The sequence below is a fragment of the Xenopus tropicalis genome, chromosome 4 (assembly GCF_000004195.4).
Source record: "Xenopus tropicalis strain Nigerian chromosome 4, UCB_Xtro_10.0, whole genome shotgun sequence".
Taxonomy (NCBI): domain Eukaryota; kingdom Metazoa; phylum Chordata; class Amphibia; order Anura; family Pipidae; genus Xenopus; species Xenopus tropicalis.
In genome coordinates, this window is record NC_030680.2 from 118,508,667 (window position 1) to 118,528,799 (window position 20,133).

The window sequence follows — 20,133 nt, forward strand, 5'->3', positions numbered from 1 at the left end:
CAACCCGGCCCAAGGAAAGTCTCCCATAGGGCTCAATGGCACTCTGCAGCTCCAACCTGGCCCAAGGAAAGTCACGATAACAAAGCTTGAATGAATCCAACACTTTCATACTCGTTGCAACAAATATGATTTTGTCGCAAGGTACAAAAAATTCATGCAAATTAACGAAAAAAATCGCAGAAAATCACAGTTCTATAAATTAGAAAAAATACAAGTTTTTTGAATTCGGATAAATGTCATCATTGTACACCTTTGTGTATTCCTCCATACACATGATTTTACACTGAGACTGTCCATTAAAAATAACTGTAGGCATGGGCAGGGTTGGCTGGGCCCCCGGGGCACTGGGAAAAAGCCCAGTGGCCCAGACCTGATCCCTGTTGCTGCTCCCCCAGCCGCCAGTGTCCCTCCCCTGGCACGTTGAAAGTAAGTTTCACGCTCAGGGGAGGACGTCGGGCAGGTGGTGGGGGGTGCGGTGCCCGACCCTGGGAATAGGATTTCTTATCCAGCTCCAAATTACAAAATGACCATCTCCCATAGAGTCCATTTTAAGCAAACAATTCTAATTTCAAACATGATTTCTTTTTAATGATAAAACAGTACTTTGCACTTGACCTGCATTTTTATGATTTTTAGCAGACTTGAAGGGGTTGTTCACCTTAACGTTTTAGTATACATTTTGTACTTTTAATATATTAGTATTCTGAGGCAATTTGCAATTAGTCTTCATTTTTAATTTTTTTAGTGTTTTAATTACTTCGCTCTTTGTTCAGGAGCTCTCTAGTTTGGAGTTTCAGCAGCATGGCTTGAATGAGAGACTGTTACATGAATTGGAAAGAAGCCAAATTGTAACAATAACAATAAAATTGTAGCCTCACAAAGCAATAGTTTTTAGGCTGATGGGGTCAGTGACCTCCATTTAAATATTGGAATGAGTCAAAAGAAAAAGGCAAATAATTCATAAACTATAAAAATAATGAAGAAAAGTTGTTTAGAATTGGTCATTCGATAACATACTAAAAGTTTACCACCCCTTTAAGGTCTGGTCATGCAAATTACAGAAAGACTCCTAATCCAGAAAACCCCAAGTCCCACTTTCTGAATAATAGATCATATACTATTTATAATTATGTCTATTTTTATGCTGCCCAAATGCTGTAATTTGCACCTTTAAAGCATCTAAGTTTTGGAGCAATCCATTCAATCCATGGCAAGAAAATTCCACTGCAAGTTGTGTAAAGAGCCATGTTAAAAATCATGGATAGAGTATGTGTGCATCTTTTGAACTTTCTACTCTGGTATTATACACTGACTTTCCTGTACACCTAAAATTAATATATTGGTTCATAAACATGCTGATTTTTTTTAGCATAAAATGCTTTGAAGTCAATGGGCATTTTTTTCGCTACATTTTTTCACACAAAATACTTTAAAGTCAATGGGCATTTTTGGCTACATTTTTTCCCATACAAAATACATTGAAGCCAATGGCCATAACGTTTGCTGCATTTTTTTTACACAAAATACACTGAAGCCAATGAGCATTTTTTGTCTACATTTTTTTCCACACAAAATATATTGAAGTCAATGGGTATTTTTTGCAACTGCCTTTTTTACACCATGTTTTTCTGTGTCAAAACTTTTCACCTCAAAATTTAGCAAAAACATGCACGATGGTGAAACCTGGAATTTTGTCGCTAATCCATGCCTGGTGAAAAATCCGCTCATCGCTAGTTGCCATGTGTTTACATCTCACACTTTCACATGTAAGCAAAGTATTTTTCTGGTAAAAGTCTAGTGTATCACATGACTTCCTGTCTTGACTTCACAAGTATTTTTGACTTCACATCTCCTGTGAACTACGTTACAAGGGGAATATGAAGTTAGTGCTATATTTACCATGTGAACTGCTCTACAAAGGGAATATGAAATCAGTACTATACGTACCCTGGGAACTGCCCTTCAAGGTAAATATAACAAGGTGTGGTACAGTAACTGGGAGGTAAGTATATCCCAGCATACTCTTTAAAACAGATCAGAGGTGGATTATAAGAGGGCTGTGTTCACTCAGGCTTTAAAGAAAGTACAATTCATTACTCATCACCTGAAAAAGGGGAGGGGGGGTGAGGAAGTGTTCAAAAAGTGGAAGTACAGGTTGGTGCTGCTAAGATAGCTAAAAAGAACCAAAAAGGCTGAGTTAAATATTTACTTTATTGGTTTGAGTTAATCTACCAATGGCTGAAGCCCTTCAAAATGTACAGGTTTCCTAAATATTCATACTGCAAATTGACCAGTCTGTTCTGGTTTCAGAAGAATGAACTTACATTTTTAAAATGGCCCTGTGTCATAAACCCTGCAGTAAATAAACATAGGCAAATACCTTCTTGAAGCGAAGTATCATTGTCTCTTCCTATGAAAAAGGTATTGCCATTTGAACCCCCCACAAAGAGGAATATGAAATTAGTGCTACTCATACCCTGTAAAATACTCTTTAAGAGGAATATGAAATCAGTAATATACATAATCTGTAAATTGCGATACATTTACATTATTACTATGTTTCAGGAAATTCCAAAGAACTGCAATTTCTTTATGCAGAATGGAGTCACTGTTTGAAAAAGTGCACTGCGACACGCAAAAATCAATTTCCTGTTAAGCTTTGGTGGTTTTAAAACAAGAACGGTTTATTTACATGTTGTTTTAAGCTCTGAACACATGCTGTATTTATTATATTTTTACAATCGCAATCAGGACCTCCATTTACCATTTTTAAGGTAACCCACATTTAATGGCGTGGTAACTTTGCAGCTTTACTGGCCAATCTTTACTGGTGCCAACTCAAATGTCTGCATATTAAACAATATTTGTATTTAATATACATTTTAAAAGACTCTATCAAATATAATAGCAATATCAGTAAATGGATGTACTTATATTTTACTTGACTTTGCTCTAGGCCTTTGCCCCCTAACAAGAGGAATGGCAAAACACTTGATACATATGTTATGTGGGTACCAAATGGAAAGCAATTCACTCATACAATAAAAAAACAAAAACAACAGCATTTTTCCATATTCAGGTTCTTAAGCCATGTTGCATTTATTAAAGGTTGTTGGTTGTTGGCCCATAACCAACAATGGCCTTGCCAAATACCTGACATCTCAAGCATAAAAGCATTAAAATGTCTGACAATCTTATCTTCTCATCTTCTGCTTCATTTAATTTTCTTTATCTCAGTCAGAGCCCAGAATATAATTGTCTAGTAAAATACTTACATATATCGATCCCAAAGATTTCTATTTTATTTCAATGAATTAATATATTGTGAGCCAAACTGCACATAGCATTCCATTAAGCACTTGTGCCTGGCTCTTGCATGGTACAAAGTATGCACTATGCCTTACACTATGAAATACAGCGAAAAGGAGCATCTTGCAGGCACTCCTACTTGAAGGTGCATGGCACATATGTGAGGACACCCATGGGGCACCCACAAGTACGCTCTATACACTACAGATACATGAATGCATTGCGCTGTCAGGAAAATGTGTATGTGTGTCAATAGCAGGCAGAAATCCCTGAGTTGTACATGAACTGTCTTTTGTGCTCCTTGCCCTCCATTGGTAGATGTGCCCTTGGGATTTAAATGGCCAAATACAGGTCTCCAATCTTCTGAACATCACCCATGGATCAGAACATATAGAAGATCCTGTAAATCTATTTGTATGAACGTTCAGTATAATAACTGGCTGAATGGTGGGATTACAGTTTGCCCAATGTAAGTAGATTGCAATCAATTTTCAATTATGCAAATGCAATGATATGACTTTCCTGTGAGTATCCAGCAAAAAATGTTACATCTTTACAGCTGAGTGAAATCACAGCAGCAAACATAGCCACAAGAACCCCAATAATTCTCTTTAACCTGATAAATATCAGAGTTCTGACAAGTGATTTCCACCTGTAGTTCTTGACAGAAACCCTCGGTCCTAAGACAACTCTCCTAATTAGGCATGTGCTAAAAACAGGCCTATTAGTACAGACAGTATTTCAGTTTAGCTACTGGCATTTTCTAGTGGAACATGTGGCCTTTTTTATCTACAGCTTACAATAGAGTTTAGTTTACACTAAAGTATATTGAGATCTTTAATAGAACTGAGCATATAGACTGGGGGTCCCCAAACTTTTTTTTTTTTTTACATATGAGCCACATTCAAATGTAAAAAGAGTTGAGGAACAACACAAGGATGAAAAGGCTTCATGGGGGTGTCAAATAAAGGCTGTGATTGGCTGTTTGGTAGGCCCCTGTGTGGACCAGCAGCCTACATGAGGCTCTGTTGGGTGGTACAACTGGATTTTATGTAAACCAAAACTTGCACCAAGCCAGGAGTTAAAAAATAAGCACCTCATTTAAGGCCACTGGGAACAACAACCAAGGGGTTGGTGAGCAAGCCACTGGTTGGGGATCACTGATTCAGACCTATAGTATAGCATAGTATAGCATCCAGAAACTAATACTAAAATTCCCTCTTTTACTGAATATTCTACTCTTTTATGCTTTAGCAATAATAACTTGCAGTTCAGCATAGCAGATGCTTTTATTCCTTGTAATCTACATTTGCCAATGGCACACTAGACTGGTAGGCTGAGCCCAAGTGCTATATTAGCAGGGATCTCCTAGGAAAAAAATACCTACCCCCTGTGACCAGAACTCACCCAGAGCTCGTCCACCAGAAGCAGCACAAAGAGCCCCTTATCAAACCTTTGACTGTAACAGCTCTGGGGCTGATTTATTAAACAGATGTAAACTGTACCAGTACAACTGTCAAAAGCAAACAAATCAGACCATTTGCTTTCATTTTCCAAATCGTATTAGAAGCAAATTGCTGGTGAATGCAATTGCGCTTGTTCAATAAGCAACAATTATGGTAGCCTTCTCTGTGTTTTTCTTCAAATATTTTTGTCTCCAGAGGATACTCATATTAGTCGATCAAGCATTCGATTCACATGAACAGTTTAATGGTCACCGAGTGTAAATGTAAAAGTACTACATAGACAACACCTTTTTAGGAATTATCCTTACTGGTGATTTTTCTAGAATTGGAAATACTACAAGCCCATAAACATTACATTATAGATACAGACACACTGGAGATTTAATATAGAAACAGTCTATGCAAATAAGTAAAATGCATTGTTTAGAAAGCACTTTAAACTATATTATTTTTTTAGTGTACATAGAAAGGTTCAGCATATTTAGCAGTGTAACTAGGGATCTATGGGACTTTTATAGATTTTACCCTGCAATACAGGTTTTAGTCCCCAGATCAGAATTAAAGATTGTTCTTTCTAGTTTTGCGATATATGAACCCATTCACTATTCTTACATATGTGTGCTTAAAGCCCCAGTCGTTTGTTTCTGATCGCTTTGGCCTTTTACACAAGCTCTACATTGTATGTATAAAAATGTACATTGTACCTAATTATGAACTTAATTAAATCGCTCCCTGAGAGTTTAATCTGGAATATGGTGGCCACAGGGTGTTGATTTTTACATTTGGCAAGGTTAAAGCAAAAATTATTCTTATCCAGTCTTGATGGGGGGAGAACAATCAAAATATCATATATTATATTCAAGGGATCAGCATTACCTTCTGTGTTTAAATGTGTTGTTTATTATTACAGTATGGTACTGTATCTTTTGATGTTTTGGTCAACCTGGTAAAGGTACCAAGGAGGGCCAATATATCAGAACACAGATACTGTACTAAGATGTAATAATAATTAACACATTTGAGCACACAATATCTATGACAAGAAAAAAAAATGTAATCATTCTTGTTTTCAAAACAGGGCAGACGGTGCAGTTTATTTTTATAATAGGCTGTCTCTTAACAAATACAACACCACTGTCCCCCTGCACTGCTTCCCTCACCTTCCTGTGCTTTGGTTATGAGGCCAGGATTCTCACAACAATCAGAGCAGGAAAGGGTCAGTCAAGCTAAAGGAAGTTTAGTACAGTTTAATGAGAATGAGAATGGCACACAAACTTGGTGATCACACACCTCAGTGAAAGTACCAGTGCAAACTGCTGTAGCAAAACAACAAATAGCATTATGCAACAAAAACTAAATATATAATTTTTGACCCTATAAACATACAAACATCAGACATTTTTGCCCACTTATTCTCCTTGATGGAGCCAAGTCAGCATACAGTTTGTAGACTAGGTCACATTTGTGCCACTTTCTATTGTATTGCAAACATCCATATAGGAATGCAAAGCTCTGGAAAGCCTGGCTGTCTCTCCTCTGCGAGAATGGACATCCCACTTTTTTCAATGATGTTCCTTAAGATGTGAATATCCCTAATGATACTGCTGTCAGTAGGATCCAGGATACATCCTTGTCTAGCTACATTATCTTTTAAAATAATAACGCCATTGTCTTTTAAACCATTTTTGCAGCGGATAAGAAACTCTAGCAGGTCTCTATCAGTCAGGTAACCTAAAAGAGAAAGGACAAAAATTACTGGTTATTTCAAGTTAGCCATGAGACTAGTATGAGTTTTCTGTAAATTATCTTGAAGAGACAGTATGAAAGCATTTTTAAGGCATAATAAGTGAAGAAAAACTATGTAAAAATGTACAGCTCTGAATGGCCCAGACTAATGGATGTGGGGGTCAAAACCTGACAGAAATCTTAGACAAGAAAGCCAGATGCCATGTTAGTGAATCACCAAGTTGCGTGCCCATAGGCAACAATTGTGTTACAAAGTGGGAAAGTTGACCCCAATTGATAAAGATGCACAAGTTTAGCCTTGTATGGGTACTTATCTCTTGCCTGATGGAGCAATTCAAACTTTTAGTTTTATAGAGTTGGTTGCCCCGGATGCTAGGTTTATTTGTTTTCTGCTCTGCTTGCATACACAAAGAATTAGGCATCACGTGTGCTTAGATTTTAAACACATTGGTTATCATACTCACTTTCTTAACTTCTGTTCATTCATAGATGATCTACAAGTTTACACTGCCCACTCAACTGTAACTAACATATCAGTATCTAAAAATCTTCATCTAGTCAAGCCCTATGGTGTTTTTCCACACTCCTTAACTCCGTTATTTACCTTGCATTGCGTTAATTAGCGAACAGAAATAATACTAACGCATGATTCACAAACACATATGAAGCAGTAAACGTGCTAAATATCGCATTAGTCTTTGTGAATATTAACACCTACTTGGGGTAGGCGTTACTTAAAGAAAATTGTGGTTTGTGAGCTTTTGGCAACACAATAAGGACTTTGCAGTGGGATTTATTCAAGTCTGTGTTGGCCCTAGAGTGATGCAGCCTCCAGTTTGCAGGGAAATGGTCATTTTCAGAACAGTAGTTTTTCGAAAGTAATGGTTACGTGTGTAAAATCGTGCGCTAATATAGCACGCAGAGAAATATATCGCGCACAGCGGGAAATAATGCATGCGGTGGGAAATAACGCAAGAAACTCATCATGAGTTAAATAACGCAAAGATGCCTGTATTATTGGGGGCCAAAGAGGAAGATTATTTAGTGATGCAAAACATTTTCCTTTATTTAGTGTAGTATGGAATGTTTCTTGTCACTTTGGAACTTGTTTTGTGTTAGAGATGTATCTATAGAACAGATACATCAATGCTTATAATCACATGTTTAATAATATATTAATGCACAAAGCTTTAGAAACAATCAATCAAAATAAAAAACAATGTTATGATAAAAAAAAAATAACGCAAAGAACATCGCTTCTTAATTATGACACGTGTCCTTTTAGTGAACATTTTTAACGCATGCTAAAAATAGCACTCGTTTTATCGACCTTTAGTGAATCTGCTCCATAGTTTCTAACCTTACTCCTTCAGCACTAATTTATCTTTTAGCGTACCTCACAGCTCCTTAAATGGAGCCTCTACATTTTGTCTCTCCTACCTTAGTAAACTCATTTGTTTGTCTGACTGATATTGTCAATATTGTCAATGCACTTAAATAATACTTAACCCAATCTCTCCATACTTGACCTTTTACCCTAAGTTGAGTTTTGGATTTCAAACTGTCTCTGGGCAATTAAAGCCTTGATGGCAGACTTACACTGGAAAATGAACATGCTAAAGAGTGAACTACTCATCATGCCTCATAAATAACACCAACAAAAGATCTCACGCTGGCTCCCTGTCAACAGCATTCATCAGTATAACAGAAAACTGCATGTTACTGTAGGTATCATCGAGCCACACATTTTTACTGCTTAAGATTAAGTATATTGTTGGAGATGCTCACTTATGATGGGTAAGTTCTGTATAAAGGGACACATAAGACCCCCCAGTGAACCCCTATAAAGACAACCTAAGGCAAGTGAGGCAGGAAAAAAGTATAAGTTCAATATGCCATCTTATAAAATCACAAGGACGCCCACATGCACGTTGCTGTTTGCACAGCTGTAAGCATAGGGTACAAAGAAAGTTGTAAAACGAGTGTTATATACTGTTGAGATAAGGTATGCCTCATCTATAAAATGCTGAGACTTTCAGGGTCTCACCTGAAGCTGTTTGTGACACATTGCAGTTATTGTTTTATGTTGCTGAAAGCTTCCACAAGACTCTGTCTTTGTTTCATAAATAAAGCAACAGTTATTTTGAGAACCTTGTTTCAGAGTCTTGTTATAAAAAAGGTTTTGGTAAATTAAAAATTACCAACAATATATATATATATATATATATATATATATATATATATATATATATACCAATACAGGTAATTCTAAAATTCTTTATAATATATTAAGTTTAATGTTTTAGCAATTTCCTTTTGAATCAAGCAAACAAGTTCTTCCTTAAAGGGATTTATCATAGAACAGATCCGCTGCACTGACCTGACACCCACTGAATCCAGATGACATCATATTTCCTTACAGGCGGGGCAAAATCCTGCAGGCTATAGCAGTATAGCGTTTCCACCCTTTCACCTTCTTCCTCCAAGTAGTTCTGTGCTTCTTCTAAGAATGGCTCCATCATGTCAACCAGCTCAATATTACTAAACACTGGCAAAAGGACATTTTTACTTACTCTTCCAATTCCAGAACCGCAGTCAAGGGCAAAATCAGTGCCAGCTTTCCCTGGGCCCTAAAAAAAATCAACACTATTATACTGTTATACGATTTGTATGAAATGGGTCTCCCCTCAGATGTCATCATAATGAGTGCCAGCATTCTTAAGCAAGACAGAAATGGGCAATATATTTAGCCCATGATAACTGGCAGATCCATTAGATCAGTGATCCCCAACCAGTGGCTCGGGGGCAACATGTTGCTCGCCAACCCCTTGGAAGTTGCTTTCAGTGCCCCCAAACCAGGTAGTTATTTTTGAATTCCTGAATTGGTGGCAAGTTTTGGTTGAATAAAAACAAGATTTACTACCAAATAAACACCCTTAGTCCTTATTTGGCACCTCCATGAACTTTTATGGTGCTTGTGTTGCTCTCCAAGTCTTTTTACATTTGACTGTGGCTCATGAGTAAAAAAAAGTTGGGGACCCCTGCATTAGAGCATTCCTATACATGTTGTCAGTTTAATGATTATAAATACATGCTGTGACTATTTTTTTTAGATGCACACCTAGACTGAGGTATACTTGCCGCTCCGTTACTTTCAAAGAATCAGAATAACTGGGACAATTCAACTATGACTGTATGGGGTACAGGCACAATTTGGTGACTTATAAATGCCTGTGTGAGATTCCAAGACCTGGATGAGAGCACTTGGGAAACAGTACCAGAACATTATAGACAGCAATGGTTAGCTCCATTAAAGGAATAATAAAACACAATCCAAAAATAAAACACATTGGGGTCATTTATAAACAGTGGGCAAAGTTGCCTGTGAGCAGTATCCCATGGCAACCAATCAAATTGTTCCACTCATTGTTCTACCTGCAGTTGGCTGAAAAAAGGTAATCACTGATTGGTTGCCCACTGTTAATAAATGAGCCCCATTGAATTCTAAGCAGTATACAATAAATAGTTGTAATAATTTTAAAGTTATTTGTAAATGCATTTGCAATTGGAAGCAGTATACAGTATTTCTTTCCCTTGTTATTCCCAGCGATTTATGGCCGGCCCTATAAATATAATTGAATCAGTGCAGCAGTAGCTGTCCACCAGTCAAGTCTCCAATGTCCACACAGTGCCCTGCGTGTTCCTTAAATAAAATGCCTGTAAAGCAGGATCACAGAAGTGTGCGAAGCTTTCACTATCATTTACTTTTTCAACCCTTCTAATTAATGTATATTGTAAAGTTGCTTATAATTAATATTATATTTGGGTGAACTTTAAGGAGGGCATATACATTTTATCAATAGATCTGCCTTTGCCCTACGACTTCCATTATCCAGCATATTATCAAGGGTATACGGTCCAGCAAGAGAAACTGTAGATTCTATAATAAACTGATGCAAAAATATCCACCCGCAAGAATTCTGCCAGCTCTGTTTACACTTAACTCTCTATTCTTGGTTTAATTTGATCTGTGCTGAAGGAATGAAATACATTTTTTTCTAGCCCTTCTGAAGTTTGACAGCAGTAAGATATTATCAATCAAATATTGCAGTGTTCACAAAGGATTAGATGACAGTGGCATAACTGATGTAAAGCTGGCAATGATTGTCAACAGAAAATCTTACATGTGTAATAAAGCTTGGGATGTCTATTTTGGAGGGTTACAGGAAGCAAAAGAATCAGTTTTAAGGAAATCTTGCCTGCGTTCATCTGCTTATTCATAGGGTTTCTTGATATGCAGACATATAGACAGATATAAGGGGGCATTTACAATTGCAAGCGCAGTTGCCCCTGTACTTTTTCCTGTGTTCAGTATGCGAGTGATGTCTGTCAGATTCCGCAGGCAAGTGCAGAATCGTTAAGGGAACCCTGGTGCCTGAGTATCTTTAAAGGAGAAAGAAAGGTAAAAACTAAGTAAGCTTTATCAGAAAGGTCTATGTAAATACAGCCATAAGCACTCACAGAAACGCTGAGTTCTCTGTCAAAATATTTCTGTGTCTGTTTTCCTCTTCCAGAGACACAAAGCTCTCTGCTCTCTCCCCTCTCCTGCTTCCCCCCCCCCTCAAGAATGCTCACTCCCCCCCTTAGGAATATGGATCTGAGCCAATCAGCAGGAACCTGACTCATAGTCTAACTAACTGAGCATGTTCACTTGGTCTGGGTGTCTGTGCAGGAGTGAGGCATTATGGGAACTTTCTTTACACAGCTCAGCGTTTTTTCTTCCTGTTTGGCTTCTGATCATCTGAAGAGGGGAAATATGGGGAGACTTAAGGGCACTATTGAGACAACTGAAGGTATGCCTGCAGCTTGAGATTAACTCTTTATTAGCCTTTCCTTCTCCTTTAAGGGATGGGGTTTAAGGTGCAACTTAGGCACTTAGGCACCAGGGTTCCCTTAATGATTCTTCAGGGGGGTCCTCTGCAAGTGCCATATCATATATATATATCAATCCAAATGGTGTCCGCACTCCAAGGCTCAATATTCTGCGGGGTGCTAGCCAAAATTATGTCTGTATAGAAAATAATCATCTGTGGCCAGCACACCCTTCAATGTTTTATCACATTTTTTTTATTGTAGATATATTGTTAAAACCAACGTTTCGGTCCTTATTAGGACCTTTCTCAAGGATATATATATATCACTTTCCTTGTCCTTTAACATTCATATACAGCTTAGTTTCAACTGAGCTTTATAAAATAAAGCACACATTTATAAATTAACTATTTGGTTTGTAAAAATCAATGGATTCTGTCATAAACTAACCAGTACAGCTGTGGTATTTTTTTTTAATATTTTCCATATGTATAATTGCTTTTATTTTTATAGGTTTCAGAAAAACATACCGATATTTAATTTTCTAGTAATTCTGGAATGTATAAATGGTCACTGTTCTTAATATAGTAAAATCCATAATCTGCTATTTTATTTTCTTACCGAGGCTACAAAAAATCATAGAATAATTCAGGGGGTCTTCAAATCCTGCTGTTTTTCAATGCACACCCTCAACAGCTGCTTTGTTTTCCTCCCTGTATTTGTGGAAATAAATCTGCTATGTTGGACAGGTTGCCTTCCTGTGCCAAGTCTATAAACACCTTGCAACAGGTCAGCCTCAGCTGTAGACTATTGTAAGCGTGACCGTGCATTTCCAGTAGCTTATCCTGGCCACCCTAGTGCTAATATTAATATAGTAGGGATATATAAACACCATCTCCTCTATCTGACTAAAATGGGTGTTGAAATGAAGGCCATCTTACTAAACCTTGCCACCACTTCCCTGCTAAATATAGATCACTTTTGGCCGAGCCTGCTGTCTGTATCCTGTTTTGATGATGAAGTTAATTACTCTCCTATTTGATACTCAGTACCAGCGTCAGTACAGTGTTCAGCATTCTCAGTTACTTATAAATAGAACCATCAAGACACTCTGTAACACCACTATATCATGATATCACCAATAGTGAGCATCTAATAATAATAAATATAAACAAAGCTTTTTTTTACTTAACTGGATGTGGCTTTAGTATTTTTTTTTATTATTTGATTCTAGTAATTTTATGCCCACATTTTACTAGAAATACCCATTACAATGAAAGTTAAAGGTCCAACTGTGTAATATAGAATCTGGCTATATGTGGCTATGTCTGAAAGGCTATAAAATTGTGCAAGTTAAATTTGTACCATTGGCATCCAGTTCGGAATACAGATTGCTATTGTCCCCATGGTTTAACCATCACGCATTTATGTTAATGACTAAACATTACTTTTTTCCACTCAACAACCTAAAAGCTGTCCTTCCTGGATAAGTAGAAATTGTATAAAAATACTACATGTACCTTAAAAGGGACATACATTTTCTATAGTAATGTTTTTCCTTCCAAATGTTGCTGATTTACGTCTAGCATACTCCAGTATTATCATGAGTTAAAGCACGCTGGGAGCTGCAGTGTAGAAACATTAGGTTAATATTGTTTATCAAGTGCTGATTGATAAAATCTTTCCTTGACTTGCTAGGGCCAGCAGAACACTATATTGCAAGATAATCCACCATTGATGATCTGGCTTGGTTTCGTGTCCTTTGTCCACTGTCATGGATGTATTAAACATATTTCTTATAGTTTGAAATACCTATATAGAACTTAGCCACACTCCTAAAGTTTGGCGTTACAATTTAAGTATCAAACATAATGCCAGTGATTCTAACTGGAAAATAATCTTATACATGTAACGAAAAATGAAGGGCAGAAATTGGGAAAATATGATAGAGGGTTTGTGTCCCCATAAGGATTCACCACTCTTTAGCATGATTTTTCATAAAAGCATGTTGTCGCTAAGCTATGCCACTGTGTGTGTACATGTTATTTATTATAAAGCCTTTATTTATAAATTATTTTTAGAACTACAGACAAACTAAAACTGCACACAGAAAATCATTTTTGCACACACAGCCTACAGGGAATTTTACTCACCCCTGCAAATTTTCTGAGAAACTCCCTTGATGATTCTATATCAATATCAGAGAGTTCAGAGAAACCTCCCATCATGCCTTCTTCAGTTGCAGGTACATCTCTATAGAAGTTTCTGGCTCGGGCATAAAACTGCATCTCACCATCAATCACTTCGCTTGTCAGTGCATAGAGCTTTACTGTGAAAACAGGAGCAACCATATTAGGGAATGAAAGTAACTGCACTCAATTGGATGCATTTATATTTGCTGTCTGGTATAAGCTCGCAGCTTCTGACAATGCCAACATAGACTGCACTGGTTTTATACCATTATATTATCAATTTGTACTTTGTAATTGTAACCAGCAAAAAATAGGAATTACATAGAGAATAAGCACCTTGTAAATATCTGTGCTGTTGCTAAACCTAAATATATCAATTTCATGCAGTATCCGATGTGTGAGAACATGGAGTACCAGGCTGCTGAACCTGAAGCAATCTTTTGAGGAAGACTAACCTATATCAGGAGAATTCAATTGTTTGGGATTTAGGGCTGACTTGCTAAGGTAGCTTGGACCAAATAGCTGATGAATTTGAAGTGGAGAGCTCCTGAACTGAAAATGAAACAACTAAAAAACTACAAATAAAAAACAACAATTGCAAAATGTCTCAGAATATTACTCTCTACATCATTGTAAAAGTGAACTTAAAGGTGAATAACCCCTTTAAGGAGTGCAGATAGATAGGCATAGAGCACCGTATATAAACCATTACTGCCCAATTAGAAATAAGAGTGGCTCTCCTAAACTACAGTAGTTGAGTTGGATGAATAATGGAACACACTGGCAAAATGATATCCAAATAACTATAACATAATCAAATGCTGTGTGTACTAGGGAAAGATAAGATGTTGAACACAGGATTTTACATTCATTTGAAACCTGCTAAACCTGATATCCAGCCAGTGCTGTATTTCCAGATTAAGAGCCAAGAATGGTGAAAAGATTCAGCTCTGTTAGCAAATATAACTCTTAGTATCTAAATCATGCGGTGTGCACCATCTTAGAATGGGCAAGTGTATCATGATGACATGCCTGGCTGGTTTAGGATTGCCACCCTAACCAATGGAATGCAAGGAATGTAAGTCACACCGACCTCTGTGCTTGCTCCAGAACCTCTGGTGAATCATGGCTGTCAGAACCTACTGTATTTTAAATATCAGGGCAAGGCTCACAAGGTAGTTTTATTCCTCTAACTTGAGGAAAGAGTCCCTATTGTCTAACTGTTAGATAACTGCTGCAAGACACCATATAACAAAGTCATGTATTATCATACACTCAACATATATACACAGTATGCACAATATGCACAGCATTAATGTGAGGACTTGTGATTTTAAACAACTGGCAGATATTTATGTAGATATTGTTATTTAAGGGTTTAAGTACAACCCTAAACAATTAAACTCTCCTAAAACAGGTTACTCCTGATAAGATTGCATTAGGTTCAGGTACAGAAACTAGTGGGCAGCTTGAATACTTTGCAAAGTAACGAGTGATGCTGTACTTAAGGTAAGTGCACTCAGCAATCAGAAAACCAGCATAAAAATATATATGTACAAAAGAAATTTGGGCAATTTGATGCTCCCTTTCATTGACTGATGAAAAAAAAGCATCCTGTAAACAAATAAGTTGAAGAATAAAGGTTATTGAAGTCTCTGGTGACCTCCTGCTCAAGATTTCAAGGTCCTCTCTATGTGAAGCCATTATTTTTTATTTTCTGCCCCTTTAGCCTCTCACACAGAGCATATATTGAAATCCTAAATAGATAACCATTCAAAAATTATTCAAGATGACATTTTAGTACAGGTATGGGATATATTATCTGGAATGCTCGGGGGCCTGGGGGTTTTCCAGTTAAGGGGTCTTTATTATTATTTGGCTCTCCATACCTTAAATCTACTAAAAAATATAATTTAAACATTAAATGGGATTGTTTTTCATAAGGATTAATATTATCTTAGGGTCAAACATTACAAGGTAATGTTTAATTATTACAGGGAAAGGGGAACTTTCTGCATGATATTAATTGGTCATTGGTTTTGGGGATCTACAACAGAAACATTTCATCTGCACCCAGTGTTTGCATACATTATATCAACATGACAATGCAGTTAGAGAAACAAATCACTTCCGTACAGCATTCATTTTTAGGAGTGAAATGTAAATCAGATAAAATGGCTGTCAAGATACAATTTTAAGCCATGCTGGAAATTAAGAGTGAAATTCCATACAGCTATGTTATTAAGACTACAAGGATTACACTGGATCCTGCAAAGAACACTCTACCAATTATTCTTATCACCACCTGTTTAGAGGTCAGCTTCTCGTGGGTAACACCAAACATTTGATCCAGCTCCTTCATATTCGTGTTATGCATGCTAGGGACTTAGCATACAATTTTATGCGTGCCCCTGACTCAGATAACTATAAATGCAAAATATAGTTTGCTCTGTTTTGTTTTTTATTTTTTTTAAGTGACAACCAGTTACTATCTATTAATAGCGAACGTGGCACTCTGTTTCCCCTCCGCATTAAAACTTCTAACAGAGTCAATGCACTGACATGTCTGTTGTCTGACTCATTATGGCATGAAATTCCTGAAACTCTATCAACTGACAGCAGCAGATATTTTACATCAAGTCAATGCCACCATCCATAATGTTGTTACAAAACTTGCCCATTTTTTCAATATAAGAATAACAATGCCCGTATAAAAATATAATTTACACTATTGTTATAAATGAGCAGTAGCACCAGAAACCTAGGGGCACATTTGGTATAATTTTGAAGTAACCACAATAATTTCTGTAGTTCTAATATGTCTCAACAATGCTTTTATCGTACATACGAAATATATCGCAATTGTGTTCCGAAAGTCACAAATTCTTGTGCCGAAAAGTTAGTTAAAACCAATAAAACCTTTCTGGCTTTCATGCCTTCCATAGGACTCAATGGCACTCAACAGCTCAAACCTGGTTAAAAGAAAGTCCCGGTGAAAGTGTAACCAAAGCATTAACAAATTCTGAAATGTTTGTATTCTTTGCACAAACTACGTTTTTTTCCGTCGAAATTTACCGAAAACCACTAAAAACTTGTTCTGAGGAAGTTTGTAAGGACAGGGCCTCTTTGCGGCCTGCACCTCCTGCCGCTCTGTATGGGGCAGGTAGAGGGAGGAAGGGGGACACCTACGGGCCCACCCCGCCCATCTCTTTGAATCGAGCACCATGGCCAAAGTCAGAGCTGTCAATTTGACAGCTGTCGTACCTGGGGGTATGTGGTGCGTCACAGACGCTGCTGGGGTAAGGTAGAATGGGCAGAGCCTTCGCCCACTGGTAACAACCAAAGAAATAGGAGGGGTCGACAGCTCTCAAAGTGCAAAAGAAAAATGACAGCTTGCTGCATTTTTCACAATGTGCGGGGCATAGCAAATGAGCCCTCATAAGGCTAGTTAGTTCAGGTGAATTTAAGTTCTACTTCCAAAGCAAAAGTTGTGAAACTAGAGCACTCATAATTCTGAACCAATGTGCAGCTAAGGGTGCTGGGAACTCTAACTCAGCTACTACTGGACCACATCTTGGCTGTCTCAGACTTTTACATATCAATAAAACTATCCTACAAATTGTAAGAAATGTTTATGAGCCTGGCAAATTCTTCAAAAACATTCTTTTGGACTGTACTATGTTTTTAGTCTGTATCATTATTACATGAGATAGAACATGTGTTTTTTAAATTTCCTATAGATATCATGTTTAAAACACCTATATCATAACCATTAACACTTTGGACGTGACAGCATTTCCTCACAACTTACAGAGGGTATGATTTTATATTCAGAAGTTGTCACTTGTTTAAGATGTGATAAAAGGCTGTATTTATAGAATCACTGCTAAACACTGTATGCAAGCTGAGATTTGCTTAGGAGAACATTTTATATTGCTCTTTATAAAAAAAACCCACTTGTTATATTTAACATACTATCTATTTTATAGCCCTAATTGTCTGCATATGTGTTAAGAAGAGGATATTATACAGTGGGTTTCAACAAAAGTATTTTGCATTAAAAAAAGTTATTTTCTAATTAAAGAGGCCATTTGCTAATGCTCTGATTTTTTTTTCCAATTCCACAGAAAAATTGACTATGCATCAAAACAACTAAAAATCAGAATCCGACAATTCACCAGCTAAAACTTGCCGAGATCAGGTAGACGTCAGTGGCAGATATCCCTTCCCTTTCCTGGAGGATCCTTCTTTTGCTTCAGAACTTTAGAGGTTTCGAAATTCTGATGCTGTTTTTTGTGCTACAGTTCGAAAAAGTAGAGGTTTTGATGCCACAAGTTGAAAAATTTCTTTTTAAAAAATAACTTACTTTTTCTCTGTAATAATAAAGTACATTGTACTTGATCTAAACTAAGATATAACTAATACTTATCAGAGGCAAAACAATCCTATTAGATTTATTTAACATTTAAATGATTTTTAGCAGACTTGGATATGGTGATCCACTCTACGGAAAGATCAATTATCAGGAAAATCCCAGGTCCCTGGCATTCTACATAATAGATCCTATACCTATATACATGCCATGTGCTTATCACTAACCCTGTGGGATCCAGGTGCCAGGCCCCTAACCTTCAGTTGGAGGGAGACAATAACCATAAAAATTGAATCGGTAGGCACTCACAGAACAACCCCCCAAAAATAGTATCAAGTTATAATGGTAACAAGAATAACATGACCTTACAGGTTTTAGGCTCCTTGCATGTCATAGACTATACACTGAAAGACAGAAAGGTCTGGTGGTATTCAACTCTACAACCCAAGATAGAAAAGAAAACCTTTATTAATTAGGTATGTGTTTTTTCCTAACAAATCATTGGTGCTAGAGGTTTTTGAGGATATACAGGCTATACATCATTGATATAAATGGAAGAAGCAGGCAAGTAGGCAATTATGGCAATATATATTTGTAAATATAACTTGTATAACTTACTATGAAACCCTTTTTGAGGCTGGGGTCAAGGCAAATACCATGACTGCCATACTTAAAAACCACCCCTGCCACTTTTATTATTTTTGCACAGTATTCTCCTGGATTTATATATTGTGCTTTCTATAATGGAACTGTGAGAATCACAATAAAAACAGTGTTGAATGATAACTCTCAGCGCTGTGCTTTCACTATACTAGATAAGGAGAACCTTCATTTTATTATAACTGATTTGGACAATATCTTGATCTTCTCTTTAATGAATTTCAATTTATTTTTCACTTTTTTTGAAGTTTTAAATGAACTTTTACTTTTTCAATTCATAGGCTTTTTAACAGATATTTAGGTTCTTATTTATTTTACCTTTATGTAAATATTGAATTAAAGTAAATTAGGTTTTTATTAATAGGATTCAATTACACTCTTTATATTCATTGCATTATTTCAAGAGTCGGAACCAGGAGTGGAGAAAAAACAGATGAATCAGTTATTACATGCAATTTACAAACAGGTCAAAACAAATTAAAATGTAAGGATTGTATATTGGAAAGTAAAATTGTCTTTAATTAGGGAAACATTTATTTTGTAGTTTGCACTACCTTTAAACTTGCTTCTCCATTAACAGCCATTTATGGTTGCTGTTCTCTGCCTTATGTCTTCTCCACAGTGCTATCACTTACCTAAAGGTTGTCTTTCAAGTAGGTAAAGGTAGCTCTCAAAGAAATCTGTGCGTATGGCCTTGTGAAGAATGAATGACATGCTGTGCCTGCATAACTCCTTATCTGTCTTATGCCAACGAGACCTAAACGCAAGGTGAGCTCCCAGGAATTCCATGTTTGCACCTCTGAACTAGAGGCAAAGTGCACCATGATACACAGAGGACCAGACTGCTGAGCTTAAGACTGTTTCTGCCCTATGTCACTTTACATGAAGAACAGTGAGGCAAAAGCTTCTGGCACTGACAGTAGTGTGTGAGTGCTCAGCAAGCAGGTGTTGGTGGGAACCGATAGTAAAGCACAGACAGGCATTTACTGCTTACTAAGGGTAAAAGTATATCAGCAGCCCTCAATGGGTTCATCTTGATTCAAAAAAAGGCCACTCTATTTCTGGATGTTACAAGACACAGAGGAGAAAGCCTCTGAGGAGACTGTAAAGAGACAGTCAAGCCAATATTTAAACAACAAATTTGCCTTTGAAGTGGAGACGTGCTATTATGAAACAGTAGGATGGATGGATTTTATTTTATGTAATAGCAAAAAATTTTAATCAGGATAGATTTGATTTACATAGCACTTCTGTATACAACACTGTACATACAGAGTAACAACAGTGCTAGTTAACAAAATATATATATGTACTGTATATAAACAAAGACAAGGGGTCCTTAACACTCATCCATTATCAATATGCTAAGGACATTAAGACATTTTGGAGTTATATAATAAAAGACACTATGTATGCCCAGAAGCAGTAACCAATAGCAACCAATCAGCAGGTACCATTTATTGGTCACCTGTTTAAAAGCAAACATCTTATTGGTTGCTTTGGGTTACTACTACTG

At 36.9% G+C, this 20,133-nt stretch overlaps 2 protein-coding genes across 2 annotated transcripts in view; both read right to left on the reverse strand.

The window, feature by feature from the left end:
• Positions 1 to 2,663: 2,663 nt before the first annotated feature.
• Positions 2,664 to 19,547, reverse strand: mettl11b (methyltransferase like 11B). Its single transcript, XM_002933785.4, has 4 exons — positions 19,253 to 19,547; positions 13,547 to 13,722; positions 8,902 to 9,151; positions 2,664 to 6,506 (listed from the first exon to the last, which is right to left on the reverse strand). Exons 1-4 carry the CDS (start codon positions 19,404 to 19,406, stop codon positions 6,250 to 6,252), a joined length of 837 nt encoding a protein of 278 aa, XP_002933831.1. The 5' UTR covers positions 19,407 to 19,547; the 3' UTR covers positions 2,664 to 6,249.
• The window catches only part of LOC100145493 (uncharacterized), a 29,157-nt gene continuing 11,687 nt past the window's right edge, over positions 2,664 to 20,133 (reverse strand). The window contains exons 3-5 of the mRNA XM_018092931.2: positions 13,547 to 13,722; positions 8,902 to 9,151; positions 2,664 to 6,506 (exon numbers count right to left, since the gene is read on the reverse strand). Coding sequence (XP_017948420.1) covers positions 6,250 to 6,506; positions 8,902 to 9,151; positions 13,547 to 13,722 — 683 coding nt within the window. The 3' untranslated portion in view covers positions 2,664 to 6,249. The remainder of the gene's footprint in view (positions 6,507 to 8,901; positions 9,152 to 13,546; positions 13,723 to 20,133) is intronic.